The sequence below is a fragment of the Balaenoptera physalus genome, assembly GCF_965194825.1.
Source record: "Balaenoptera physalus genome assembly, chromosome: 10".
Lineage (NCBI taxonomy): Eukaryota > Metazoa > Chordata > Mammalia > Artiodactyla > Balaenopteridae > Balaenoptera > Balaenoptera physalus.
The window spans coordinates 105,900,524-105,927,521 of NC_138889.1; the positions used below are offsets into that span (position 1 = coordinate 105,900,524).

Below are 26,998 nucleotides of genomic sequence, written 5' to 3' on the forward strand. Positions count from 1 at the left end.
CGGGGGAGAAGCGGAACAGAGCGCAGAGGCGGCGCTGCCACCCACCCAGCTGCCCAACGGCGCGCTTCTCTCGGGGCGGCGCGGCCGTTGCCATAGCTACAGACACAGCCAACCGAGGAGGGGGCGGGCCCGGGCTACGTCATTCCCAGAGCGACGCTGCTCCTCGCCTCCCGCCTCTTTCGGGTGCGAGACCCTCCGCCCGCCTCCCCAGCTCTCCACCTGCGCGCCTTCCCTCCCCGCCCCGTCCCCTCCACGGGCTCTGCGCCGGCGCGGTGCCCGCCGGGGCTCGAGGGGGAGCCCGCGAGGCGCATGCGCCGTGCGGGGACCGCCGCCGCTCTGGTGTCGCTGCCGCCGCCGTTGCAGCCGTTACCGCCTCCCTGCTGGCAAGTGTGGGAAGGAGGAGCTGAGGGCCACCGCCGCCGTTGCCGCCATGGGGGTGAGTGAGGGAGGGAGAGGAGACGCGAGGGCCGGGAGGGTTCCCCGCTTACCCCGTCCCCTGCGCCCCCATTGTTCCTTGAAACCCCTCTCACGTGACCCCGAACCCCTCCGGCCTCACGTGACCCCCAGCCCCCACATGACTCGACTCCCCCAGTCTAAGTGTCCCGATGCCCGGCCCAGCCCGGGAATCTCCTGGAGAGCCCCGTCTCCGGGCCCCACCCCCTCCGGTGCCCCCCGCCTCTCGCGTCGTGCTCGCCCTTGCCTTCCTCTAGGACGTGTTATCTTCTTGGCCTCCCCTCTACCCCCGCGCGGTCCCTGGGTATCCCCCCTGCCCCCAGGGGTCACCCATCACCCCGCTGTCACCGGCTTCGCGGCTTCCCATATCGTAGGCCTACACTGGGTTGGAGGGAACCGAGGCCCAGAGAAAAGAAGGCACCCAGCCAAGGTCACACGGACAGCGACTGGGCGCCAAACCCCGATTCAGGGCTCTCGAGACCCCGGCCGCCCGCCTCCCGCTACTCGGCTTCTCAGCGAAGCTGGTTTCCCCAGTCTCTTTCGAAATCTTTCCACCAGGTTCCTCCTGCTCCAAAAACATTCTGTTCCTTTTCGACAGAGGCCTGCCTTCAAGGCCTCCCAGATGCGCCGAAGTGGGTCTTATTACTTGGGTTGTTAGTAGTCTTCCTACTTCAGGTGGCTTGGGGTGGGGAAGCTGTGCAGAAGGTGAGCAGGGGGACGACGGAGGAGTACTGGTGATGGCCCCAGCCGGGGATGGATAGTGACCACCTGTTTTGCACAAGGCAGCCTGGAGGTGCATTTTATGCCCTTCCTGGCATGTGCTGTTAGAGGGTTGAGCAGAAGTTATTCGCATGTTTCTGTGAGATCACCTTCGTAAGTCCCAATTAGAGTAGCACCAGTCACTCTCCTAAAAATGTAACTGGCCCTCCCTGGTACCATGTATCTTAGTTTTTACATGAAATTTCCACCACCTTTAGGGAGTCCTGACTTTGGAGCCAGAGAGACCTCAGTTCCAGCCCCACCTTCCCTCGCTAGCGGCATGATATTGTGCCAGTGACCTGGCCTTTGTGGATTTGAATTTCCTCATCGATGTAATGAGAATGATGATACCTCCCCTTTAGGACAGATGTGAGGATAAAATCAGAGAGTGGCTGTAAATAGCTACATAGGTGCCTCTTAAATAGTGGCTGTTATTTTTGCCTGTATTCTCAGCCTTTAGTCATCTAAAATAGATTTGTGCTATTTTTAACTCATTGGGTTTGTCCCTACTATTATTAATCTAGATTTTTTTCCTCTCCACTCAAATAGTTATTGACTGAATAAATCAACTTGTTAGACAAAAATAGTTGTCTTATCCATGTCAAAGCACTTTATGTAATCCATGTCAAAACACATTCATCATGTTTCAACAAGGACTTTTGGACTGTGTACTTCATGTATAGAAAATCAAGTCTGGAAACCTTAGGCATATTTAACCTAGATTTTAGTGAAAGGTCCCAGACCCCAGGTCTTGTTGAAACTAAATAAAATATTGAGTCCCTGGTATTACTTGGTAAACGTCTACCCAGCATCAGCCACTCCAGACTGAGCAGAAAACAAGAAGCATAACATGCCATTCTCGTTCAACACTTCCTCATTGGTTGAGTTGAAATAGCAGGCCTCAGAGATCCCGCGATCCTTGCTGCTTCCTTAAGGGCCCTGATTGATCTTATTACTCATACTTCACAGATGTGTTTCTCAGAACAGCCCCTACTTAGTCTCTGCAAAAGAGAAATTGAATTTTCCTCCCTGAAGCAGAGCTGGAACCCCCTCATCATACTCATTCCTTATGGGTGGGGGCTGTGGACTCCCCACCTCAGTGTCAGGAGCGTCATGGTTCCTAATGGTCACCCTCCAGAAGAGGGCCCTGCTCCATTTGACAGCCTGACCACAGGCTGAGAGAGTGCATCAGATGGAGCACCGTTCAGAGTTCTTTCACCCTTGCTGCCGCACGTGTTTTAGGAATTAGAATTTAGGGCTCTGTCTCCCTTTGCCAAAAACTGAGGGTTTTTTCCCCTGGATCCTGGATTCTTTGTGGGATGGAGGCATTGATACTGAAAACCTAAGGGTTGCCAAATCCTTTTTCTGAAAGGTGCCTCCTGCCCCCATCTGGGCGTTTTTTGTTTTTTAATTTCTATGTGTGACCCCTAGCAGTCGTGGAACTACTCTTATGACTAGCAGTCAAAGAGATACTCCTTTGAGGGAATTCCCTGGTGGTCCAGTGGTTAGGACTCCACGCTCTCACTGCCGATGGTGCGGATTCAATCCCTGGTCAGGGAACTAAGATTCTACAAGCCATGAGGTGCGGCCAAAAAAAAAAAAAAAAAGAGAGATACTACCTTGATAGGAAAAGCAAGGGGAGGAGTTTGACAGCTGCATGTGAAAACAACATTTATATCACACTTGGTAACAACAAGTGTCATACACATTTAACTGATGTAGTGGAAGGAGCATGGACTTTGGGGTTCAGACCTGGATTTGAATCTTGGAGGATTCATTCAACAGGTATGAACTGAACACCTGCTGTTTGCTGAGCACTGGGTATACATCGGCAAAGAAAGCAGATGTGACCTCTCCTCTACCTCATGGAGTGTACAGTCTGGTGGGAGTGGAGGGAGAGGGTGGCTAGAAGACCTCTTTGAGAATCCTGTTCACGGGCTCTGTGACCCTGAAAGTTATCTAATCTCTCTGGGCCTGTTTCCTCATCAAAGAAGTAGGCAGGCATTCCTTGCTGAGTTATTGCAAAGAGTAAAATAAATCATCTTTATTAAAGCACTAGCAGAGTGTCTATCATTAGTAGGTCCTTGTAAACAGAAGTCCTTACAGTAAGGAATTTTTATATCTAGTACATTGTATCATTTTGTCCTTACAACAGTCCTGTGAGGTATAGGCATTGTTAGCGCCATTTTATGGATGTGGAAATTGAGGTTCAGAGAAACTGAGTAACTTGTTGGAGAGAGAGTAAATAACTTGCTCAAAGTCACACGGCTATTAAGTGGAAGAGCTGAGAATCAAATGTGGGTCTCTTGACTCAAAATCCCACACTCTTTATTATATAAAGCTCCCTTGGGAAAGACACTTAACCACAATGAGCTTTACTGTTCACTGTGCTTATTTCCCATTTTAATTAGGAGAATTTTCCTGTGTCCCTGCAGGATAGTCTTACCTCCGCAAGGCAGGACAAAGCTAATTGGAACAGTAGGAGACTACTTTTCCTAGCGTGTGCTGGGTTTGAGGGAGGGCCCCTGCCTGTCTGGCCCCGCCTGCCGCAGCCTGCCTCATACCCCGTGTGCAGGCAGCCAAGCGCTTAAGGGGCTCTTTCATTATCCGCAGTCTCTGGCCATGGCGGCCCCAAGCGTCACTGAGAGTTGCCTGGCTCACCTGTTCCCCTGCATGAATGAGCCCATAAATCTCCTGGAGGCCCGGGCTTGGCCCTCCTGCTGCTTGTGCTGAGGAACTACTTACTTCTGGTGCTTAGAAATGAGATGCTCTGGACAGAACCTACACTTCAGTGCTGTCTGGGTCCGGGGAGTCGCGCTTTCCTCCCAGCACCTCTGATCCCTCAGCTCTGTGCCGTAGAGCTAACGTGCAGGGTGGGGGCAGGCAGCTGGCACCGACTGGGATGGTGTGCTGGCTTCTGACTGTCCTTGGCTGTTCTGTGAGGCCAGCAGTTGTGTTCCCATTTTCCTGGAGGTGGAGTTCCTTTCACACACGGCGGGTGGCAGGAGGAACAGTGGCCTGGCCTGTTTGATGCCAGAGCTCATATTCTTTCTGCCCCATTGCACAGCCCTGGCGACCTTCCGTCTCAAGTTTCCCTGTCCCTTACCCCTACCTCAGTGTGGACGTAGGGTCTGGAGTGGCGCTGTGCGGGCATGTCACGCCAACTGTTACCGAGCCAGAAGGGTAATGAGAAGTGAATCACCAAGTGGCTGCCCTGAGGCTCCTGAGGTCTTGTCTTGACCTTACCTTGGGGGAGCTGAGAAGGCCTTGGACGCTGGTGTAGGCTCTCCCGGAGGGAGGCAGGGTGGCTGGTGGGACAGACACTGAATCTGCAGCCCAGCCCTGGGGTTGAGTCTCCCCTCTGCCGCTTACTCTCTGGGGAACTTTGAACAAGTCGCTCTAGCCCTTTGAGCCTCAGTTTCTTGTGTAAAGGGAGGTGATGGTTTCTGCCCTGAGAATTGAACCAGATAATGTTGGTGAAAGTGTTTTGCAAGATGAGTGTATCTCTCAGTGTTGTCTTGAAACCCAGATTCCCAGAGGAAAAAAGGTGGATGATCTAAAACCTCTTTGTGGTAGAGAGGGGCTAGTTCTGCCCCGAGATCCCAGTGTTATGAAGACAGGCTATTCTCTTCTGTTTGCTCCTCTAGGGAGGTAAGAAATGGGCGCTAGCTCTCGGCTTTCTGCACGGTGCTCAGCCTGCAGATAGTAAACAGCTGGTGCTGGGCGAGTCTATGCCTAGAAGGGCCATCCCTGTGAGTCCCTAGTATCTGAGCTCTTGCCTTCTGGTTGCTTGAAATAGGAGTTAAGCAGTGTCATGCCTTGAGGAACCGAGGGTAGAATTTATCCAGCAGCTGGGTATTCAGCGTACCGTTTCCTGGGCCAATCAGTGTCAGGGCTACTGTGGGATCGGAGGAGGCAAAACCTCTCTCCAGTGAGGTCAGGGAAGGGAGGGGTGGGGGCAGAAGAGGCAGTGCGGTTGGTAAAAAGCAGAGCCATCTTCCCAGTGCCTTTGGGGTACCTTCAGGTCTCGGGCTGGGTGGGCAGGCACCTCCGGATGCCTGTGCTGCTCTGCTCCTCCTTGGGAGTGAGGAGGAAAAGTGTCATTTATTGAGCACAGGCCATAGTAACCCTCATGGGCTTAATACTTCAAAGGAGGTATCAAGGGCCCTGCTCATCAGATGAGGGAAGGGGGCTCAAAGAATGGTTGTGTCTTGTCCTAAGACCCGAAGGGAATAAAGGGCAGAAGGAGGCTTTGGACAAGGTCTGTTGGACCCCAGAGCTTGGGCTCCTTTCCCTCTGCTACCAGTTTTTACAAGAGGGTAAGAGGGTCCATTTAGATTTGAGAAAACCTCACGTGAGCCTCCAAACAGGATCTGCTCCATTTGGAGTTACGGGCGGTTTGCAGTTTGCTTCTCTGTGTAAGGACAGCCTCCCTTTGCTCCTCCTCTGTTGCCTATGTGCCCTGCAACTTGGCTTTGCTGACCACGTGTCAGTATGGCCTCTGTCCCCAGATGAACCCCTTGGGGCCCTTCACTCTGCCCTGTCGCTACTAGGTGCTCGGTGTGTCTGCCACTCACTGGCCTTGGCTGAGCAGCCGTTTCTGGGAACAGCTCCGCCGCCTTAAGCCAGAGTGCCCAGCCCTAGCTTAGAAAGGAGACTCAGCTCCCAAAGAGGCTGCCCCCAGACCAGATCTTTGTTTTCTGAAGCCAGAATACACTGAAACGGCTTACTGAATGAATTTATACTTAGAAACAGCTGTCAGCCGCTACCTCAGATGCCGTCACTTCCCTGAAACCTGCCCTGAATGTGTCTAAAATTACTTGTTCCTACCTTAGGAGGCAATGAATGAGTGAATATTTATTAGGCAGCTGCTGGGGGGCCAGGCTCTGCTTCAGGTGTTGTCACGTGCTCTCACTGGGTCCTCACAGTGACCCGGTGGTCCCAAGGGTCAGTACTCTTCCTGATAGGGAAGCTGAGAAGTCTAGTGACGCTCCCAAGGTCTCACGACTGGGACGCGCTTGGGTCTTTCCTACCCTGCCAAGCAGGACCCGGCAGCCAGGATCTGGAGTTTCTGCTGTGGATTGGGGACTGACCCTTAGGGTCTCCAAAGGGAAAGTCAAAGTCAAGTCTTTGATTGGTCACAACCTTCCAGCCAACTTTGCTTTTCCCTGTTGCAGAGGAAGTCCAGCAAAGCAAAGGAGAAGAAACAGAAGCGGTTGGAGGAGCGAGCAGCCATGGATGCTGTCTGTGCCAAAGTGGATGCCGCCAACAGGGTGACTCTCCCCTCCTTCCTAGTCCCTTCGTCCTGGAACTGCAACTTGGTTTTTAATTTGATTTCTTTTGGCGCCACCCTGTGGCAGAATTGTGTTACTACGCATCCATACCTCTGCTGCCTCCTTGCTGCCGGGGAAAACTAGCCTGGCTGGCAGAGAGCTGCGAGGAGGGCCAGCGGATTGGCCCAGGCGTGCAGGGAAGTGTGGATTGAAGTGGAAGTGGCGTCTTCTCTCTGTGGGTCTCCTTCCTTAACACTAGAAGAGGGTCTGCAGAAATTTTTCATAGGGTTCTGCATTTTGGGGAGGAAACCTCCCTGGTAAAATGTGGTATAGTTTTCTCATTCTTTCCTTCAAACATTTATTGCCTGCCCATGAGGTACCACAGGTTGTGCCAGGGATGCAGCAGCCTGGTTTCGAGGGGCCACAGTCGGGGGAGGAGTATCTGAGATTCTGAGCACCCGGTGGGCTTGACTGGGAGTGGCTCAGCTTTCCAGTGGAACCAGAGAGAGTCTGGTCACCCTTCCTGCCCCGGTTCATGTCCCAGTTTTTGTTATTCTTTTAGTCCACTCAGTAAACATTCACACTTACAAGGATGTGGTGCAGGGACATGATTTTTCATTTTGGGTTTTGACCAGGGGAGGTTAGTTGGGGGCCTCTCAAAAGTATGTGAGTGGGGTTTCCCTAGTGGCACAGTGGTTAAGAATCCGTCTGCCAGTGCAGGGGGCACAGGTTCGAGCCCTGGTCCGGGAAGATCCCACATGCCGCGGAGCAACTAAGCCCGTGTGCCACAACTACTGAGCCTGCGCTCTAGAGCCCGCGAGCCGCAACTACTGAAGCCCGTGCACCCTAGAGCCTGTGCTCCACAACAAGAGAAGCCACCACAATGAGAAGCCCGCACACCGCATCGAAGAGTGGCCCCAGCTCGCCACAGCTAGAGAAAGCCTGCGTGCAGCAACAAAGACCCAATGCAGCCAAAAATAAATAAATAAATTAAAAAAAAAAAAAAGCTTATAGCATGTAGCCAAAACTAAAATCAGAAGAAAATATATCATTTAAAAAAAAAAAATTATGTGAGTGGAGTAAGGGACCTGTCTTCTCTCTTGGGTCAGGTGGGTGCTGAGTAGGTTTTATGCCCAGAGGCCAGTCTTAGAATTAGGCAGTAAAGTCTCTTCTTACCCCGTCAAATGAAGCTAAAACCCTGTTGGGCCTTCTTCCCAGAGTCTCCCTCCTACGTGTGATTTCAGAGCTAAGGCAGGTGGAGGGTCCGTATATAAGGGCGGCTCCTGGCCCTGGGAGCTGAGCCTCCACTTGGGTCCGCACAGCGTGGTACTTCAGGGTGGAGCCTGTGACTCTGCTAGGCGAGTGTTTGTGCTACTCCTCTTTTCTTTCCCTCCACAGCTTGGAGACCCATTAGAGGCTTTCCCAGTGTTCAAGAAATATGATCGGAATGGGTGAGTGTTCAGCATTCCTAACTTGTCTCCTTGAGTCTCTTCAGGAATTCACCTTTCCAGAGTAGGCTTCCTCAGACCCAAATTGTTTCATTCTTGGTTAATGAAAAAGCAGAAAAGATGGCTAGTACCCTGTTGATATAAAATCCCCCAGTTAGGGAGACAAAGGAATCTGCAAATGAGCAAAGATTGCCTAATCTCAGACTGGTGTCTCTGTGGGACTTGTTATTCTCTCCGACGAAGAACCATAGAGGTGAAACAAACTTGAAAAATCATCTGGGCCGACTCCCTCGTTTTATGCAGAGGGAAACCGAAGCTCCGAGAAGCTGAATGAGATGTCTGAGCTTATGGAGTTTCTCCCTGACCGCGGCGGGGAGCTTTTAATTCCCAGTCCAGCGTTCTTTCCCTGGGTCTGTAGTATAATTGTTAAAAGCCACTTACTGGCTTTGTGACCCTGGACAAATTACTTAACTTCTCTGTGCCTCAGTTTTCGAATCAGAAATGGGTACCTTCCTCATGGAGTTGTCAGGAGGATTAGATGTAAAGTGTTAGTGCCTGGAACATATGAAAGGCTAGGTCAGTGTTAGTTGTTATTACTACTGTTCTTTTTACTAATCCAGTTCACTGCAGAATCTAGACTAAAGCCCCCTTCCACTCTCTGTTCCTTTGGTTTGTAAAATAGGTAGCATTATCTGTCTTACCCGAGATGCTGTTGGCTGAGGGAAAAACAGGGGCTATGATTTTACAGAGTCATTGCTATGGGTCTGAATCATAACAGTGCCTCTTATTAACTGTATTTGGTTAAGTCAACATATTCTTGAAGCCTCATTTTTTATCTGTTAAATGGAATGATGATGCCAAACTTGGAAGGTTGTTTTAAGGAGGAAAGAAACTATATCCAGCTCTGTAAGTTGCAACTGGTGTGAGTGTTTTAATGAGCAAGATAAGACAAATGTAAATGCATGAATTATGAAGGAAGGACTATAGTAGGTAATACTACATTTGCCTTTCATAGCTGTGTCTGAATTTCATAGTATCATATTAATTAATTCTTTCTGTCTGTGATCAGATGCATTATGGTTCCTCTAGAAGCTTTGTCATCATTCAGCCTCTGGGAAGTCCTTTGACATAGTTCAGAGATTCCTCACTGTGATCTCTCTCAGTGTTCCCTATCCCACATTCCCACTGACTTCCAGAAATATGGACCAGCTCTGAAGCAGGCATTGTCAGCTGACTCTGGGCTCATTTGGTGCCTGGAATTGTGTGTGATTTGTGTGGCTGTGATCCTACTTTCATGTACTTAAGGAACTCAGATTAGTGGAGAATTTATACTTACAAACCAGCCTTGAGAAAATTTATAGCTAAGACAGTTGCAGTGCTGTGTGTGGGCATTTCTGACCACTACATGGTCAGTACTTGGAAAGAAAGGAAGGCTGTTCAGAGCCAGGAAGTTCTGAATTCACAAGGCCACACACATGTGCAGCTCATATGACATACCAGACAGCAGAGGTGACCATGGATTCCAGTGGTGATGTCTTCTGAGGAGTCGAGTCAGTCCTTTCAGAATGTGGCACTACCTGGAGAATATGATTTCACAGTTTGGCCAAGGAGTTTAACTGTAATTTATTTAATTCATTTAGACCTAAATAGCAGATTGAGGGAGCTCCCTGGCGGTCCAGTGGTTGAGACTTGGCACTTTCACTGCCACGGCCCAGGTTCGGTCCCTGGTCGGGGAGCTAGGATCCCGCAAGCTACGCGGTGTGGCCAAAAAAAAAAAAAATAGGTCGATACCTGAACACCTACATCATTCATCAGTTTAGGAAAACAGAGCATGGGGTGAATCCCCACCTACCGTGTGTGATCAGCTGAGAGCGCCCACTGTGTCCTCAGAGGAAGCAGTGGGCAGGACTCCTCGGGCGTGTGGGCCAGAGTCTTCTGGAAGGGCCTGAGGTCATCCAGCTGCTTTTGCTGGCAAGATTGGTAGATAAGAAGGAAGAGGTCCCTTGGGAGCCCGGTGAAGACTCGATTCCAAATGAAAGCAACAGGAAAAATGCCTAAGGGCAGGAATTGAGGGAACAGAGAGGACTCCGGTGTTTATAACAAACTACAGAAGAGAGGGTGGAGAGAGCAAAGAGCTGGCAGAGAGGGACCGAAGTTTACAAAGTGCTGAGTCTGATAAGGGCTGTGCAGGGAAGGCAGGAAATGGGGCTTGTGGTCAGGGTGGTGGGCTGGTGATGACAGTTGTTAATCTCGGCTTGAACGGCCTAGTTCCTTCACAGGCACCTTCTGTAGTCACATCCGGGCTCGGCTTTTCTCTGTAGATTAACTGAGACCAGGCAGGCCTCGTTGTCAGGCTGTCAGGGCAGCGGGGTGGTGCCCGGCCTGTAGCCGCCTCCAGACGCCTCCTTTTCCTCTTCTCAGGTTAAATGTCTCCATTGAATGTAAGCGAGTGTCTGGCCTGGAGCCGGCCACCGTGGATTGGGCCTTCGACCTGACCAAGACCAATATGCAGACCATGTAAGCACGCCCTCTCGGGCAGGGAGCCTGGCCCTCCTCTCCAGAGTCCCTGTCCTGACTGCCCCCCACCCCCCACCCCTGTCTCCCAGGTATGAGCAGAGCGAGTGGGGCTGGAAGGACAGAGAGAAACGCGAGGAGATGACGGATGACCGAGCCTGGTACCTCATCGCTTGGGAAAACAGTTCGGTTCCCGTAGCCTTTTCTCACTTCCGGTTTGACGTGGAGTGCGGGGATGAAGTCCTGTACTGGTAGGGGCCCTGGCCTGGGGGTGGGCGTGGGCGGAGGAGGCACCCCAGCCGGTGGCAAAATGCAGCACGCCCATCTGGGTCTGTGGCAGGCCTCGCAGCCGCTCCACGCTCACTCTGCTTTCCTCCCCCAGCTACGAAGTGCAGCTGGAGAGCAAGGTGCGGCGGAAAGGCCTGGGGAAGTTCCTCATACAGATCCTGCAGCTCATGGCCAACAGGTGAGGGCCGTCCGTGCACCGCTCAGTTGGAAGGAGCTGCCTCTGAGGCTTCCCCCGTGGGGGACAGGGCTCACGGGACTGTTCTGGAAGAAAGGTGTCTAGAACCCTCTCAGTAAGCTTCTCTCTGCCCTGCCATGACTCCAGATTTTGTACACTGGGCTCAAGGAGGCAAGCACCTCCGAGTGCCTGTTCCGCGCCTGAGTAATGGGGTGCAGAGAGGACCTGGAGGGGAAGCCAGTCAGGTGGGGGCCTGATCAGCCCTGTCACAGAGGGCGGCACCCAGTGCTGTGGGTGCCCAAGACAGGCTAGGGTCGGGCCTCAGGAATACTTCTTAGGAGCAAACGGGAGACAGCAGGCAGAGACACGAGAGAACAAGCGGGATTTAGCACCTGTTTCTCTTTCTGGAAGGTTCTCTCTGCTTCCTTCTCAGCACACAGATGAAGAAAGTTATGTTAACGGTATTTAAGCACAATCATGGTGCCTACCAGTTCTTCAGAGAAGCGCTGCAGTAAGGAGCTGGGCCGCGGTGTGGGACCCTCTGGGTGGTAGCAGCTGCCTGCCCCAGTGTCTTTTCCCCCATCCTGGCCCCATTCGTCCTGACATTGAGCTCTCGGTTCTGAGGTCCTTGGGGTTGGCAACTGGGGAGATGGTGTGGGAGCGCCTGTGGCTTGGTCCCCTGCCCTGCTCCTGAACCCTGGCTCCTGGGGAGGAAGGCAGTCAGCTGCCCATAGCCAACCCTTTCCTCCTGCCTGCCTGCAGATTTGAAATCGACGACTCTTCCCCAAGCATGTCCGGTTGCTGTGGGGAGGACTGCTCCTATGAGATCCTGAGCCGGAGGACCAAGTTTGGGGACAGCCAGCACTCCCATTCGGGCGGGCACTGTGGTGGCTGCTGCCACTGAGCTCCCAAGCTCTCTCCAAGGCCTGTTTTCTCCCCGGTTTCAAGCCGCTTGCCAGGTGCCCTCAGAGCTGTGGCCTCCTCAGCCCCAACCCTGGGGAGGAGTGGTCCGCGCCGCCCCTCCTGCTCTCTCCTAGAAGAGCGGGGTGCCGGAGGGAGCAGAGAGGAGAGGATGCTGCCGGAAGAGCCGGCGGAGGCCGGGGCACGAGGCGCATGCTCTCACGGTGGCTGCCTTCTCACTCGGCTCTCGGCCCTGAGCGTGGGTTCTCCGACTTCCCTACAGCTGGATTCCTGACAAGCCCCCCTCCCCGCCACACACGCTGCTGGCCAAATGGAGTGTTTATTCCCACCTTCATGAAAGTCCTGGAGCCCTGGGTCAGGGTCTGGCTGGTTCCCAAAGAGGAATGGGCTCGGTGTAAGATGTGGGCGTAGAGAGAGTCTTCAGAGAGACTCCTGTTTCATGGATGGGACGCTCCAGTGGAGACCTCAGGAAGGTCTTTTGTGCCACAACACAGGGAATCGAGGGAGCTCTTTCTGGCTGTGCCTTCGTGGATCCATTTAGAGTGGAGTCATCCCAGGGGACCAGCCGACTCTGGGAGAAAGGCTGCCCCCCTCTCCCCATTGCTGTCAGTGAGGGGCCGAGAGGACCAGGAACAGGTGTGAATGGGGTCTGCCGTGGGGACTATGGCTTCTCCGGGCTTTGGGACCTGGCTGCACCCTGAGCTTAACCTCTTGATCTCATGGCAGTGACTCAAGATTTTTATTCACAGAAAAGAGCTGAAGCCCTGCCTGCTCTTCTCCATCACCTCTCACCACTGTTTCTTCCCCTGCCTCTCACCCCACTCGATACCCCTGTTCTTACTCTCAAGGGGGAATAACATCAGGGAGCCCCTTGTCTTCCCCCAGAAGGCCCCTTGCTCCTGCCGTATTTAGTGCCGTTTCCTCTCATATCTTGGTGCTGTTAGCTCTCTCAAGGTGGGTACCCCCCACCGCCACTCCCCCCTTTGGAGAGCCCCCAGCCAGCAGCAGCCCCTTCCTGCACTCGCCAGCCTGGCCAGACGCTGCTCTTCTCTCTGGTGTCACCTGCGGCGGGCGGGGCGGGAGAAGCTTCCTCTCCCCTCCTGGGATAGAGAGGGTGCAGGGTCAGAGCTTAGACTTGCCCTCATCCCCAGACCGTATACCCTTCCAGGGAAGAAAATGACCAAATCCTTATCCAGGAAGAAGCACCTACCGCCTCCCCTTGGACAACCTTGAGCTCTGCCATAGGGAGCGTCTCAAAGGCTCTGCCTTTGCGAGGTTGTTCCGGAGGAGGTCTGTCAGTCCTTCCGACCTCGGTCTGCTCACTCCCCACCCTCTGCCCTGACTCAGGCTGCCTGTGCCGGCCATCTCCCCGATCTCCTCTCCCCGGAGCTGTTCTCGCCTCTCCCCCAGGGTCCCCCCTGTGCCGGGCCTGTGCGCACAGCCTCTCTGCTGAGCGCTCCGTGTTGCTCTTGACCTGCCAGCAGTGGACGTGGCACTCCCTCGGAGAGGGCCTTGCAGCTTTACACTGGAATAAGCCCACCTTTGCCCCTACCCTGCTGACTCCCAGGAGATTTTACCCAAGGGGGAGAGTTTTCATTGCTGGAAGGGCATTGGAGGGCTCCTTCCAAGAATCATGGAATGACGGAATCATATTTAGGAAGAGCTTTTCCTCTGATCCCTGCTGTCTGTCAAAGGACAGAGAATGATAAATATTTATTGTCTTAGATCATGGATTTCTGATACCTCCCACCCAAGGGGACCAAAAGGGACCCCAGCGTAAATCCCACATAAAGGGAGTTAAGTGTGCGTGTCTCCCCTCATTGGACACCTGGCACCGAGCCCCATTGGTAGATGGGCACTTGGTGTTGGGCCCTGCTTGTCCAGCCGCCTGTGCCACTTCCCAAGGGCTGCTGGGGGCTCTGGCTGGGTGGGGAGGCGCTGCCTGAGACCCGCAGGTCACCCTGTTGTTGGTGTTGAGCCCATTCAGTTCTCAACCATCAGTCTCTCCATTTCCCCAAGGTCTTGGTTTTAAGAAACATAGCAGGCCTTTTGTACCAGGCTTTTTGGTTTGTTTGGGGCATGTTAAAATATTAATTTTGAGATTTGTTTTTTAGTTGTATCCACCCTATTTCAGGTTATTTTCATTGATGTCAGATGTGTATATGACATGTGTATGGTTCTTTTTAACCCTTCCTGGTGTGTGTTTTTTTTTTTTTTTAGAGGAAACTGAAGATAAACTTCTTGATATATATATATATATATATATTTTTTTTTTTTTTTTCCTTTAGCAACTTGTTATCACTGGAATCAAAGGGAAAAAGTGATCTCTTTTTGCATTGGTTGTATTTGTATGTCACAAATAAAAGACACTTTGTTCAGCTGCTGGGACGGCTTCCTGCTGCTGGGGTGCCATTGGCAGCGTGGGCTCAGACCATCCCAGCGTTGGGCCTAAACCCTGGGGGGCACATAGCTGTGACGCCCCACACCTCTTCCTGTGAAGGAAGCTTTGGGCTGAGAAAACCTCAGGGTGTCTGGGGCGAGGAGCCAGAGATGGGAACTGAGACCGAATGCATGTGTTGTGCCACTTCCCAAAAGCCCTGGGTAGAGGTCACAAGTCTTCTCCTGAGGGGCACCTGCTCCGCTGCTGGAGAGAGTCCCAGGCCAGGCGTTGTGACATTGGACATATGTGGGTAAAGGTAAATTCCAGAACACTTGTGTGGGAGTTGAATAGACGAGAGTAGAGTGTTGGTGTCTCTTTCCTCCCTTTTACTTTATTGGGTTCCTCAGAACATTCTGTGTCTCTTAAAAAGACTCCAGTCCCCTCTTCCCTCCACTCACAAAAGACGAAGGCTCAAAGGAAGGGTAACTCACATCAGGCCTGACAGGGCAGGAAAGTTATGAGCTGGGGGAGGCTCTGGCCCCTCGAGTGTGACAGATGGAGCTGTGCACTTCTCTCCCAGGCCCGTGCCTGGCCCGGGGGAACCGGGAGCAGAGGCAGGAAGTGGGCCGGGAGCCAGGGCTCAGAGCGCTTCCTGTGGACACCGGAGGGGCCAGCCTCCTTGTGCTGCTGCTTGGTGGTCACATCTGCCGGAAGGTGGAGAGGGCGGCCAGGACGGAGCCCCAAGCCCTACTGAGCCTTCGAGCTCTGGTGGGGCAGTGATCTGGGGAAAGAGGAGCAGGGTTAACAGCTGTCTCGTGGGTGCCAGCATGTTGTGGCCTCAGCCCCGTGGGTGGGGACACAACCAGGGCACGGTTTGTGCAGCTGCCTTACCTTGGAGGCGTGAAGAAAGGCCTCCCAGTCCTTGGGAAAGGAGAGAGCATTTCAAATGCTGGCAAATCAGAATCATTCAACAGACGTCTCCTGTGAGGGAATTCTGCCCCCTCCCCACCCCGGAGCTCTTTGTTCCTTGAAGGCTGTCTTAATCCCAGGCAGGAATTCCTTGGAATGACCATCCCCTTGCCGCAGGGTGAACGGCCAGAGCCGGAAGGACTGGGGGCCCTTCCTTCCCCGCTGCTGGCCCCATCTGCGCCCTCCACACCACCTTCCTACGTGGCGGGCTCCCTCGGGTCCTCTGAGGTGGCTGTCCCCACCCCTCCCTCCACCTGCAGCTCAGACTTTGTCACTCAAGCGGCACTGGCTGGAGTGCCACCCCGTCAGTGGCAGATGGCACAAGAGGCACAGTGGCTGGACGAGAGGGCCTCAGTTTCGGTCAGAGCCTGAGATGGTCTGAAAGGGACTGCGTTTCCCCAGTGTGAGAAACCTGGTCACCAGACGTTTCTACTGGCAGGCCTTGAAAGTGGTCAGTTCAAACAAACAGGTGTATTCTATTTTTTTCTGCTTTTCCCTCTCCAAGTGCAACAGGTCGTTTCTCTACCGCCTGAGGTCAAGGGTCTGGGACAGTAGGGGAGGTGCTGCAGAGGCGGCTCGGAGACTGGACAGCCCCATGCAGGCGCGTTGTTACTTGGCTGCGGCGAGGAAGGAAACTGGCATTTGGTGATTCCCTACTCCGCCAGCAACCACTCACACTTGGTCTTCATGGTGCTGGGTGCCAGGGCAGGATCTGCATCTGCCTGCAGTGCCCTGGCACGTGGTCATGCCCCCGGACAGGATGTTGTTGACATCCAGGTCCTTGTGGATGTCGATGTCACCCTTCACGATGCAGTCGTGGGTTGTCTTGTTGGTCCTGGCGGGCTCCATGCCTGGTCTTGAGGTCCTGTCTTCCCTCTCAGGGCCTGGCCAGTAGGGGCGCTTTCTCCTGAGAGAGGCCTGCCTTCTCTCCCATGCAGGGGGCTGCCCAGAAAGACGGGGACTGGAGTTGAGAAGGTCAATATCAAGGCATGTCCGCCCTGCGGAAGCAGAGACTCACCCACAGTGGAGGGCTGGAAGAGGGTCTTAGGACAGGGGTGGGGCCAATGGTGATGACCTGCCTTCTCCAAGGGAGGAGGAAGCAGCCACAGTCATCTCATGCTCAAAGTCCAGGGCCACAGACTCCAGCTTTCCCTCCATGTCCCCGCATGATCTCCTGCCGGAGCCCTGGCTCCAAAGCCTGCAGCCCAGCTTAGCCCCCTCTGACCCAGGCCCTCTGAATCCCATCCTTGCCCAGGGTGGGAGAGCAGCCCCCGTGGGGGCCCCGCTGCCACGTGCGCACGCGCACGGTTTCTGCAATGCCTGGATCCTACCTGTGCAGAAGACAAGGTGAACATGAAAGCCTGTCCTGGGGCTTTCGGGATCCCTGCTCTAAGAAGATGAACGTCTGCTACAGGCTGGCAGGGAAGGGCTGCCCTGTGCTCAGGGTAGGCCACCCCAAGGTTGGAGGGAGGAGGCCCTGAAGGAAAGGGACCAGGTGAGAGGGCTTGGAGCCGCCGGCAGAATGGGATTGGGGGGTGCAGCCATGAGCCAAGGTGTGGGAGAGCCGACCTGGAGGTGTCTGCAGCTGCCCGCGGGTGCCACCTGCCCTCCTCCGCACCAGGACCCAGGAGAAGGTTGGTGCGCCAGGCCCTGTGCTGCTGGGTGGTTCTGGCCTGGCACAGGAGGGTGCTATCGTGGGGAGTGGGCCAAAGGGTGCCTCATCCACCCCAGCCCCTCACCAGTGGTGACAAAGAAGTAGCCGCACTCAGTGAGGGTCTTTATGAAGTCGTCAGTGAGGGTCTTTATGAGGTTGTCAGTGAGGTCCCGGCCCTCCCAGCCCAGGCGCTGGGTGGCAAGGGGCAGCACACAGCCCTCAGATGGGGTGCTGCCACCCCCAGGGTCCAGCATGATGTGTGGGGGGTGCGTTACACAGGGGCTTCAGGCGGAGCTGGGGAGGGGCCGCCAGGAAGTGGCCTGTACTCATGGGGCAACCCGTGTCCTGAATGCTGGATACAAGGAAGAGGAGGGGCGGGGACGTGGCAGGAGGGGTGTGGGGATCAGGGATGGGGCTCTCAGGTGCTGGGCCTTAGGGCCCTCTGGGGGTCTGGCTGTGAGATGGGGTGTGGAGAGCAATGAAAAGTTATGGGGGTTTGCCCAGGGCTGGAGGTCAGACGTCAGGAGTCCAGAGGTGGAGAGGGGGCCCAGGGTTTGGAGTAGTGAGTCCAGGCTGGGGGCCCAGACGTCAGAGGGCTCTGGACACGAGGTTACAGCACAGTAGGGGTGAGACTGGGGGCCTGGTCCTCACTGGCGCGGCCAGAGGCATATAGCCTCAGCACAGGCTTGGATGTCACCTATGTGGCAGGAAGGTTCAGTGTCTTGAACATGACCCGAGCGGTCCTCATCTTGCTGTTGGCCTTCGAGTTGAGGGGGGCCTTGATGAGCAGTGCCCAGTGCTCCTTCCAGGCCACGCACAGCTTGTCGTAGAAGCTGTGGTGCAGATCTCCGTGTCGTCCTAGTTGGTGATGATGCCACGCTCCGTGGGGTACTTGAGCAAAAGAATGCTGCACTTGCTCTGGGCCTCTTGCCCACATACGAGTCCTGGTCCAAGCCCATCGTGACGCCCTGGGGAGCTGGGGAAGGAGACCTTGGGTGTGCTGGGGGGTTCATCCAGCCCAGCAGCCCTCCCCTTCTGTGGGTCTCCAGTTTACCCATCTGTACTATGGAGTAGGGGCAGTGGCAGGCAGACTTGGAGACCTGAGTGCCGTGACTGCACGGGTGTGAGGGACCTTCCCCAAGCCAGCACCATAGTCACACCCGAGCTGGCTCGTCACACTTGGCCGCTGGCTGTGGGCTGCAGGCAGAAAGGGGTTAACTACCACCTGGCTCCAGGCGGGCACCCCACACCCCAGCCCACAGCCTCCTTGAGCCCTGGCAGCTGCACCTTTCCAGCCAGCTGCGGGATGCCTAGGCCAGGACAGCTGAGTCCCCCTGGGGAGGGCAGCACCCCGGCCCTGCCCCCTGCCCTCACCCTCCCATGTTGCTCCGCCCCCGACAGCTGTGTCCTGGCCTGCCCTGGATGTCTGGCTCCTGGTGACAGCTGTGCCCCAGGAAGAGCAGATGCCCCTTTGGGACCCTGCTCCGTTCCTGTTCCACCCCCGCCCTGGGGGATCTTTTCTCCTTGTTGAGGACAACCCAGACCAGGGCCGGCTCTTCCTAACCCTTTCTCCCCTTTTTTGCGTGAAAGCCCCCATTTTTAATTTCTCTGTGTGACCCCTAGCAGTTATAGAACTACTATTGTGACTGGCAGTAACAGAGATACTACTTTGATAGGAATAGCAAGGGGAGCAGTTTCACAGCTGCATGTGAAAACAACATGTCACACTTTATAACAACAAGTGTCAGTTACATTTAATTGATGTAGTGGAAGGAGCATGGACTTTGGGGTTCAGACCTGGATTTGAATCTTGGAGGATTCATTCAACAGGTATGAACTGAACACCTGCTGTTTGCTGAGCACTGGGTATACATCGGCAAAGAAAGCAGATGTGACCTCTCCTCTACCTCATGGAGTGTACAGTCTGGTGGGAGTGGAGGGAGAGGGTGGCCAGAAGACCTCTTTGAGAATCCTGTTCATGGGCTCTGTGACCCTGAAAGTTATCTAATCTCTCTGGGCCTGTTTCCTCATCAAAGAAGTAGGCAGGCATTCCTTGCTGAGTTATTGAAAAGATTAAAATAAATCCCCTCCCTCTTCTTGAACCCTCCTCTTTGGACACTGGGCTTTTCCTGAGGCTCTACAAGGGCGTCCTGCTGCTACCCCCACCATAGGGAGACAGTCCCCACCGGCCTATAGAGAGGCAGCAGCTGCCCTCAGCGGCCTGGGAGGGGTCTCTTCACCCTGTAGCCCCGGGGCTCAGTGCCCAGCACTCACTTGACGTGCCAGGAGGGGAGTTCAGGCCAGTGGGGAGACTGGAGACCCCTAGCTCACGTTCAGACCAGCTCTGTGTCAGATGCTCTGTGAGGTAGCAAACTCCAGAAGGTGTGTGTGTTTGGGGTGGGGGGTCAGGTCTGACCCCCTCCCTAGGTCTCACAGCTCCATATTTGGAGAGAGCAATGGTTGAGCCAGAGCCTTTAATGGACGGGGACCAAGCCAGGGGTGGGGTCACCCGGTGTTTCTCTAACCCATGTATGGCCAGTAGGTTCTGGGGGTCAGCCCTGGGATGGGGTACCTGGGATCTTCCCAGTCCATATATGACCATCAGGGACTGGGGGCCTGGATTGTGACCACTGGTCTCAGGAGTAAGGACCAGCTCCTCCACCATCCCCAAGGCTTGGGATCTATTCCTACTGCTCCATTCAGGGAAGGGGGTGGAGTGGGGGGACAGCTTGGGCCCTGGGATCAGAGCCAGGACCCAGGCTGGGATCTCTAGGCCTCATCATGATGCAGGAGAGACTCCCAAAAATGTGAGCGTAGTGGGCAGGCCTGGGGTAGGAGAATGAAGTCCCCATCCTTGCAGACAGCACAGCAGTTGCCAGGGTGTTAGAAGAGATCCCTGCCTCCCAGAGAGTCTGTCACCCACAGGGCAAACTTCCCTCCCTGGACCAGTGAGCCCCCTTCTCCATGCTTGCTTATTCTCTTTTTTTAAAATAAATTTATTTATTTTATTTGTTTATTTTTGGCTGCGTTGGGTCTTCGTTGCTGAGCGCGGGCTTTCTCTAGTTGCAGTGAGCGGGGGCTACTCTTCATCGTGGTGCTCGGCCTTCTCATTGCAGTGGCTTCTCTTGTTGCAGAGCACGGGCTCTAGGCGCGCGGGCTTCCATAGTTGTGGCTCGCGGGCTCTAGAACGCAGGCTCAGTAGTTGTGGCGCACCGGCATGTGGGATCCTCCTGGACCAGGGCTCGAACCCGTGTCCCCTGCATTGTCAGGCGGATTCTTAACCACTGCACCACCAGGGAAGTCCCAATGCTTGCTTATTCTAATGCCAAAGGAAGTGCCCAAGGGACTGCCCTCATGACCCAGTGGTTAAGACTCCGCGTTTCCACTGCAGGGGGCGCAGGTTCGATCCCTAGTTGAGGCAGTAAGATCCTGCATGCTGCAGGGCGTGGCCAAAAAAAAAAAAAAAGTGCCCAATATGCAATATTGGAAAATGCAGCAGAAAAAGACCATTTTCCTGCCATCATCTAGAGAGCGCTACTGTTCACAACTTGTGTGTGTCCTTCCAAACTTTTATCTCTGCATATCTATTTCCCTAGGTATGTTTTCTTTGTTTTAGAAAAACAAGATCCTATCACACATTATGTTTTCCTTGCTTTTTTCTTATCTGTTTTAAAACTTTTTTAACTGAAGTGTAACAGGCATACAGAAAAGTGCACAAGTCGTGAATGTCCAGCCACTCATGATGGAATTATCACGGGTGGACGCATTCTTGTAACCAGCCCCCAGAAGCCCCCTCGTGCCTCTCTCGATCCTATGCCCTCCCTCTTCCCCCAGGATCCCCACCACCTGACTCCCCGCCCACCACAATGGCTTAGTCCTGCCTGCAGTTGCACTTTATATAAACAGGACCACACAGTCTGTGCTCTTGGTCATCTGACCTCTTCTGCTCAACATTATGTTTGTGGGAACCATCCATGTTGCAGCTGTAGTTTGTTCATTTTCACTGCCATATAGTGTTTCATTATATAAAATACCACCTGGGTTCACTGCTCTCGTGTTGATGGACTGTCCCTAGTTTTGGGGAGGGGTGGGCTGCTGGGGGACTGGAGAGAGAGCAGAGACGTTGGTATTAATCCAGCTGCCTTATTTAACCTCTGCAAGCCTCCTTCCTCCTCTCTGATGGGAGTTCTGAAAGAAGTCACATCACAGGGGCCACGAGGGAAGCCCTGGAACAGAGCACAGGGATACCTGCTCGACATACATTCAGTCTTTTTCCTCCAGACGCAGGCAGAGGAGAGGAACATGAGATTCCTCAAGGGAGTAACCCAGGGAACCACAGAAAGGCCATCCCTTCCCAAAGCCTCTCCAGGGCTCCTGCCTGGCAGTGCTCTAATCTGGGCGTTATTACTTTGTTCACAGGACAAAAGCCTGACAAAGCCCCCGTAGGGCCGCAGGGAGGTCCCTGTCCCTTCATTCTCCCAGGGGCAAGCAGCTGGGATCTGGGCCTCCCAGCCCTGTGTGCCTAGGCTATGCCCCTTGGGATGTGGGGGGAGGTGCCTAGAAGCATCTGTCCTGGGCTGTTTGCATCTGTCCTGGGCTGTTTGCCAGGGCCCAGGGCAGGGTGAGGGCAGGGGGCCTGGTAGCTGGCGGTGAGGCTGGACCAAGACTGCTGGACATTAACAATACCCACTAACAGGGTGGGGGAGATGGGGAGGGGTGGAGAAGGGCCCTGGATGGCTCAGGGCCTGGGAGCCCACCTCTCCAGAAGAAGCTCAGGCACAGACCACCCTTTGGGGCACTCTGGGTCCATTCCCACCTTTCTGTGAGTACCCCCCTTCTCCCATGGGGCCGAGGCTTCTCCTCCAAAGCCCCTGTTTTCCGGGTCTCTTGCCACCTCACCTCATCCCCATCCCCTTTAGCAGCCTTTGATGCTATCGACCACAATATCAAAACTGGAACTGCTGGAACTTCTCCCTCTTGGCGGTAACTTTTGTGGTGGTTAAAAGCATGGGTTTTGGAGTGGATAGACCTGCCCTGGAATCCTGGCTAGGCAGCCTTGGAGCTGCGTGACCTTGAGCAGGTCACCCAGTTCTCCAGGCTTATTTCCTCATTTGTAAAACATTTGAAATAATAATAGCATCTCCCTTGTGACATCGTTGTGAAGGTGGAGTGAGATTATATAGGTAAGGCCTGGCTCAGTGGCTGGCCCCTCACCCCCTTTCCTGTTCTGCTCTACCTATTGTTCAGTCTCCTGCAATTCATAAACGTCTGAGTGTCTGAGTGTGTGCCAGGCCCTTTGGAGACAGTGGTGAACCAGAACAGGCTCTGCCCTCACATGGCCCCCAGCCTAGAGACAGAGATCACTCCTGTGGGTAGGGGCTGCTGAGCACAGAGGCGGCACAGGCCTGGGGTGGCCAGGGAAAGCTTCCTGAGGCAGTGCCACCCCTGTTACTTCCTATCACATCATGGCACTTTCAATAGCTTCTCATTAAGTGTTCGTCTCTTGTCTGTCTCTTGCCTCTGGAATGTCAGTTCTGTGATAAGGGAGTTCTTGTTCACCTTGTTCACTGTGTGTCTAGAACAGTTCCTGGCAGACATAGGGGCTAAGAAACATTTGATGAATAAAGTAAGCTGTAACGGTTAGTGGAGACCTGGAAGTAGGAGCTGGAGTGGTGAAAAAGGAAGGCTATGTAGGTAAGAGATGAAAAAGTGTTCTGTAGAACATAAGATACAAAGAAGCAAAAGGCTTGGGGGTGGGGGGAGGAACCAGAGGGCAAGGAAGAAGGTGTGGAATACTTAGAGATGAAGCTGGAGAGTGATGTCCGGGAATTGGGACTTTGTCTGGTAAGCAATGAGGAGCTTTCAAATTAGGTGTATGACTTGGTTAGATTTATGTTTAAAGAGAAGGGAGAAAGGGAGGGAGGAAGGTCGGCTGCCTACTGCATGGAGACTGGAATTGGAGAGGGTAATAGTAAAGGGGGAGAGTTCATTTAGGAAGTTAGTGTCAGGCGGTCGGACCAGAAATAATGGAGTCCTGGCAGGGAGAGGGTATTTCTGAGTAGAGATTTGAGTATGAATGGAGGGAGGAGTCAAGAGTGCCGCCTGGGTTTCTGGCTTATGTGATTGGGTGGGCCACAGATGTCACTCACGAAGATAGGCGGCTTTGGAGGCGGGACATAATCGAAAGGAACGCCCCCCTCTGTGCCCCGCCCATCGGTGGTAGGATGGCGTCGATTGGCTGTTTCGAGGAAGGCGCCAAAAACTGACAAGGGCGGGCGAGAGGTGTATCCTTACGTCACGTCCTAGGAACATCCGGGCCCCTCTTTTCCCGGCCCCACAGCTCCGGAACTTCCGGCTGGGGCCGCCATCTTGACTTCGCGACCTTGGGTTCCAGCTACTCGCTACCTGCAGTCTGCTCAGTGTGGTCATGTCCGTGCTGACTCCACTGCTGCTGAGGGGCCTGACAGGCCCGGCCCGGCGGCTCCCGGTGCCGCGGGCCCAGATCCATTCCAAGCCGCCGCGGGAGCAGCTCGGGACCATGGTGAGGAGCGGGCCGGGAAGGACATGGGAGATGCCGCCGGCCGCACCTGGGGTCCCGCGGCAGGCTGGGGGCCCGCCGGGTCTGGCGCGCTGCACCTCGCGGCCCGCAGCCTATCGGGGAGCGGCAGTGCTGGTTTGGGTCTGGAGGGCGCGAACGAGGGGATGGTGCCCGGGGTACAGTCGGTGTTCAGTCAGCCCCAGGGTCTCGGGTCAGACCGTGTCAGTGGAGCCCTGCCGCTCCCTCGCTGTGCGGTCTCGAGCAAGCTTCCTTAGCCCTCTCTGAACCTGTTTACCCGTCGGTTCATTGGGGGATGCCTGACGGCTGTCAGCGCTGTCGTTGTTACCGCTTTTATTTATTTGGGGTGGGGAAGAGGACCCCAGCAGGCTTTAGTAATTCCCAGAAACGTGGGCGAGTTTAACCCTTAGTGACTTCCACCTGTTTGGCGCATTTCTACATCTGCCTCAGTGGCAGAACTCGGCCTTGAGTGAGAGTCTTCGGGGTCCAGGTTAGTGGGCTTCCGGTTAGGAGCAGAGCCCGGAGAGCGCTGCGGCGGAGGAAATAATAGTGACAGTAATTGCAGCTGAGTGCCTGCTGGGTGCCAGGCACCGTTTTAAGACTGCTGGGCTGGCCTCATTCGGTCCTCCCAGTCACCCCGAGAAAGGGCCATTTTCTCCATTTCGTGGCTGAGGGAGCGGAAGTTTAGGAGCAGTGTATTGACTTGTCAGAGTCACACCTTCAGTGGCAAAGAAGGAATTTGAACTCCAGTCTGACTCCAAGTTGTGCTGTGATCTTAACTGCTGTCGGTAATATGGAAGTGGCTTTAAAAACGCTTACCTCTAGGACGAAGTGAGAGAGTGGCATGGACATATATACACTACCAAATGTAAAATAGATAGCTAGTGGGAAGCAGCCGCATAGCACAGGGAGATCAGCTCGGTGCTTTGTGACCACCTAGAGGGGTGGGATAGGGAGGGTGGGAGGGAGAAGCAGGAGGGAGGGGATATGGGGATATATGTATATGTATAGCTGATTCATTTTGTTATAAAGCAGAAACTAACACACCATTGTAAAGCAATTATACTCCAATATAGATGTTTAAAAAAAACCAAAAACGCTTACCTCTAGCCCCAAAGGTTTGGGAAGGGAGGGCTTTTTAAGACAAGGAAGGGGAGGTGCATTTTTTTTAGAGTTATTGGTCTGTGCGAGGTCTCTGGGTCCCAACAGACCAGCTTTAAAACAGGTTTAACATCCTTGTTCCTGTCCCTTCACTTTATCATCTGGTGGTGGATTTCCCCTAACCCAGGCCGACCCCCCACCCCATATCTGACCCTTTACCTTAAGGCCTACAGTGGACCTTGGATGCTGTGGCCCTGCTCTGGAGCCTGAATCTTGACTCCTGGAGGGGGCTGTCTGGGCAGACTGCTCGGACTACGAGAAGCCTGGGGGAATCCTGACTCTGAGGGTTCCTTTTTTCTTGTGCTCTGTGTAGGATATCGCCATTGGGCTCACCTCCTGCTTCCTGTGTTTCCTCCTGCCGTCGGGCTGGGTCCTGTCACACCTGGAGAACTACAAGAAGCGGGAGTGACAGGAGCTGTCCTCTCCCTCACCCTGTGACCTGAGCACCCCGGCCTGTCCTGATCGTGTCTGCTGCATTCCTGGCCGGCCTCCCCTGGATCCTGTCCTTCAGTTACAGTGACCTCTTCTGCAGTCGTGACCTCTTGATTTCTCCATGTTGACATCCTGGGACCACATGTATCCATTTAGAAGGCCCTGCTCGGTAGGGCCTCCCTTGTAACAATAAAGTCTATTTAAACCCTGCTTCAGAGGGAATTCCCTGGCAGTCCAGTGGTTAGGACTCCGCTCTTTCACTGCTGAGGGCCCGGGGTCAATCCCTGGTCAGGGAACTAAGATCCTGCAAGCTGTATGGCGTGACCAAAAAATAAATAAATAAATAAACCCCACTTCAGAAACTCATCATGCCTTTGGCCTGGGCTCCTGCCTCCATAGTTGAGCTGAGGATGGTGTTGGGTGGGGTGTGGAGAAGAGGGCCTGGCCAGCTGCCTGGCCCTGCCGGCTTACTGCCCTGTGGTAGGTCCAGTGTGCTCAGCCGTTCTCCTCGATACCTGGAAGTGGTGCTTCCGTTGCATGCTCTCCTCTGTTTAAATGTTTTCTGGCTTCTGTGGAAAACAAATCCTGTTGTCGTTGGGCAGCCTTTCTTGCTCCCCCTCTAGTCCTCTTGGTTGTACCCAGCTCGGGGCTCTGTGTCTGTGTCTGCCCTCTCCCAGTGGGGCCGGCTCTGCAGCTGGAAGCCCGTTCTCTGTGGGGCCAGCCTTCCCTGTCCTCCTTGGTCGGTGGGCTCCAGCCATTTCTCAGGTGCTTGTTGCCCTTCCTAGTTGCAGGTGGGCAGCGTTACAGTATCTTGCATTTTTATGTCAACCTGGGGCCCCTTTCCTTTTAGCACCATATCTGTAAACGCTTATGCACTGACTGGCTTCCTTGTTCTCTTCCTGCCTGCTTCCCTGTATCCTCCCCTACTTGGCTTGGAGAGTTTGCTGCTCCTCCATCCATCCCAAGGGCCCTTCCTCAGTGATTCTTCCTGGGGGCGCCTCTTAGCTGGGACAGGCATGTGAAGCGCTCCCCGCTGCGCTGGAATTCTGACTGCCAGTGTCTGGAAGGAAGGCTCTGACCTGCTGGACCCACCCCTGGAGGAGGACATGGCTTTAGTTCTCTGCATCCTCTTTGCTGGGGTGACATGAATGATTTCTGAGCAGACACAGGTTCAGCGTCCCCTGTGGAGCTGCTGGATGGTGGGCAAAGACGCCAGGTGAGAGCTGAGGGGCTCTAGGTTGTGGGTGCTTTAGGCCCTGGGTGTCAGAACATGCATCTCGCCAGCCACTTTTGCAGGGCTCGCTTTATGTTGACAGGAGCTGAAGGGGGACCCCACTCTCCCTCCCTTGTCTAGTCTTTCCTGGCCTTTTTGTGTGGTGTCCAGTGACGCCTGGCTGCTGTGGGCACAGAGTAGGCTGTGAGCTGTCTTGTTTCTGTGGTAGCTCCACTGCCCTGACAAGGGTTTGATTGGGTGTCCCCCATTTTTGCGCCCCTGGATCCCAAAGGGACACAGTGGTCCCCTTGGCCCAGGAGGGCTACCTTAGCCCGAAGCTGTGCGTCTTGAGCCACCTCTGAGACTGATGGGAAGCCAGTGGTTACAGGCCAGATCTTCAGGACCCGGTCTGAGAAAGCCCTTAGGAAGCCCAATAGCACCTCCAGCCATTGTGCTCCCACACCTGCTGGGTGCTGCAGCATGCTGGAAGGAGGCAGGGTTGTAGACTTGTGGGTGGGTGGGAGAGTTTTGGATGTGAGTGAGCTGTCATGCTTGGACCACATCTTCCCCTTGTTCTCAGTGGAGCCACTAAGCCTAAATCTGGTCACCTTTGTGTGTCCCTCTCTTATCCCTAACCAAGTCAGAGGCCGAGGGGCCATTCTTTGTAGCAAAAGCAAGGCTCCTTGTGCTCCCAAACAGCATTTTCTGTGTCTATTTGAGGATGTCTGTCAGATCCTGAGTCCGGAGGGGTGGAGGTCTGTCCTGATGTGCACACTGGGCGGGGTGGAGGGGTGCGGGGGTG

General features: G+C 54.3%; 2 protein-coding genes across 2 annotated transcripts; both read left to right on the plus strand.

Annotated features, from left to right (window-relative positions):
• Nucleotides 1–164: 164 nt before the first annotated feature.
• NAA40 (N-alpha-acetyltransferase 40, NatD catalytic subunit) lies at nt 165–14,209 on the plus strand. Its single transcript, XM_082409642.1, has 8 exons — nt 165–436; nt 6,390–6,485; nt 7,884–7,936; nt 10,355–10,450; nt 10,540–10,698; nt 10,830–10,913; nt 11,344–11,421; nt 11,673–14,209. The coding sequence occupies exons 1-8, from the start codon at nt 431–433 to the stop codon at nt 11,812–11,814; spliced, it is 714 nt and encodes a 237-aa protein (XP_082265768.1). The 5' UTR covers nt 165–430; the 3' UTR covers nt 11,815–14,209.
• Nucleotides 14,210–23,174: 8,965 nt separating this feature from the next.
• Nucleotides 23,175–25,193, plus strand: COX8A (cytochrome c oxidase subunit 8A). Its single transcript, XM_082409643.1, has 2 exons — nt 23,175–23,375; nt 24,865–25,193. Exons 1-2 carry the CDS (start codon nt 23,262–23,264, stop codon nt 24,958–24,960), a joined length of 210 nt encoding a protein of 69 aa, XP_082265769.1. The 5' UTR covers nt 23,175–23,261; the 3' UTR covers nt 24,961–25,193.
• The last annotated feature ends 1,805 nt before the right edge of the window (nt 25,194–26,998 follow it).

Coding starts and splice junctions, on each gene's coding strand:
- NAA40 (XM_082409642.1), top strand. Junction 7,937..10,354: donor AAGAAATATGATCGGAATGG/GTGAGTGTTCAG, acceptor TCCTCTTCTCAG/GTTAAATGTCTCCATTGAAT. Junction 10,699..10,829: donor GGGGATGAAGTCCTGTACTG/GTAGGGGCCCTG, acceptor TTCCTCCCCCAG/CTACGAAGTGCAGCTGGAGA.
- COX8A (XM_082409643.1), top strand. CDS start 23,262: ATGTCCGTGCTGACTCCACTGCTGCTGAGGGGCCTGACAGGCCCGGCC. Junction 23,376..24,864: donor GGGAGCAGCTCGGGACCATG/GTGAGGAGCGGG, acceptor TGCTCTGTGTAG/GATATCGCCATTGGGCTCAC.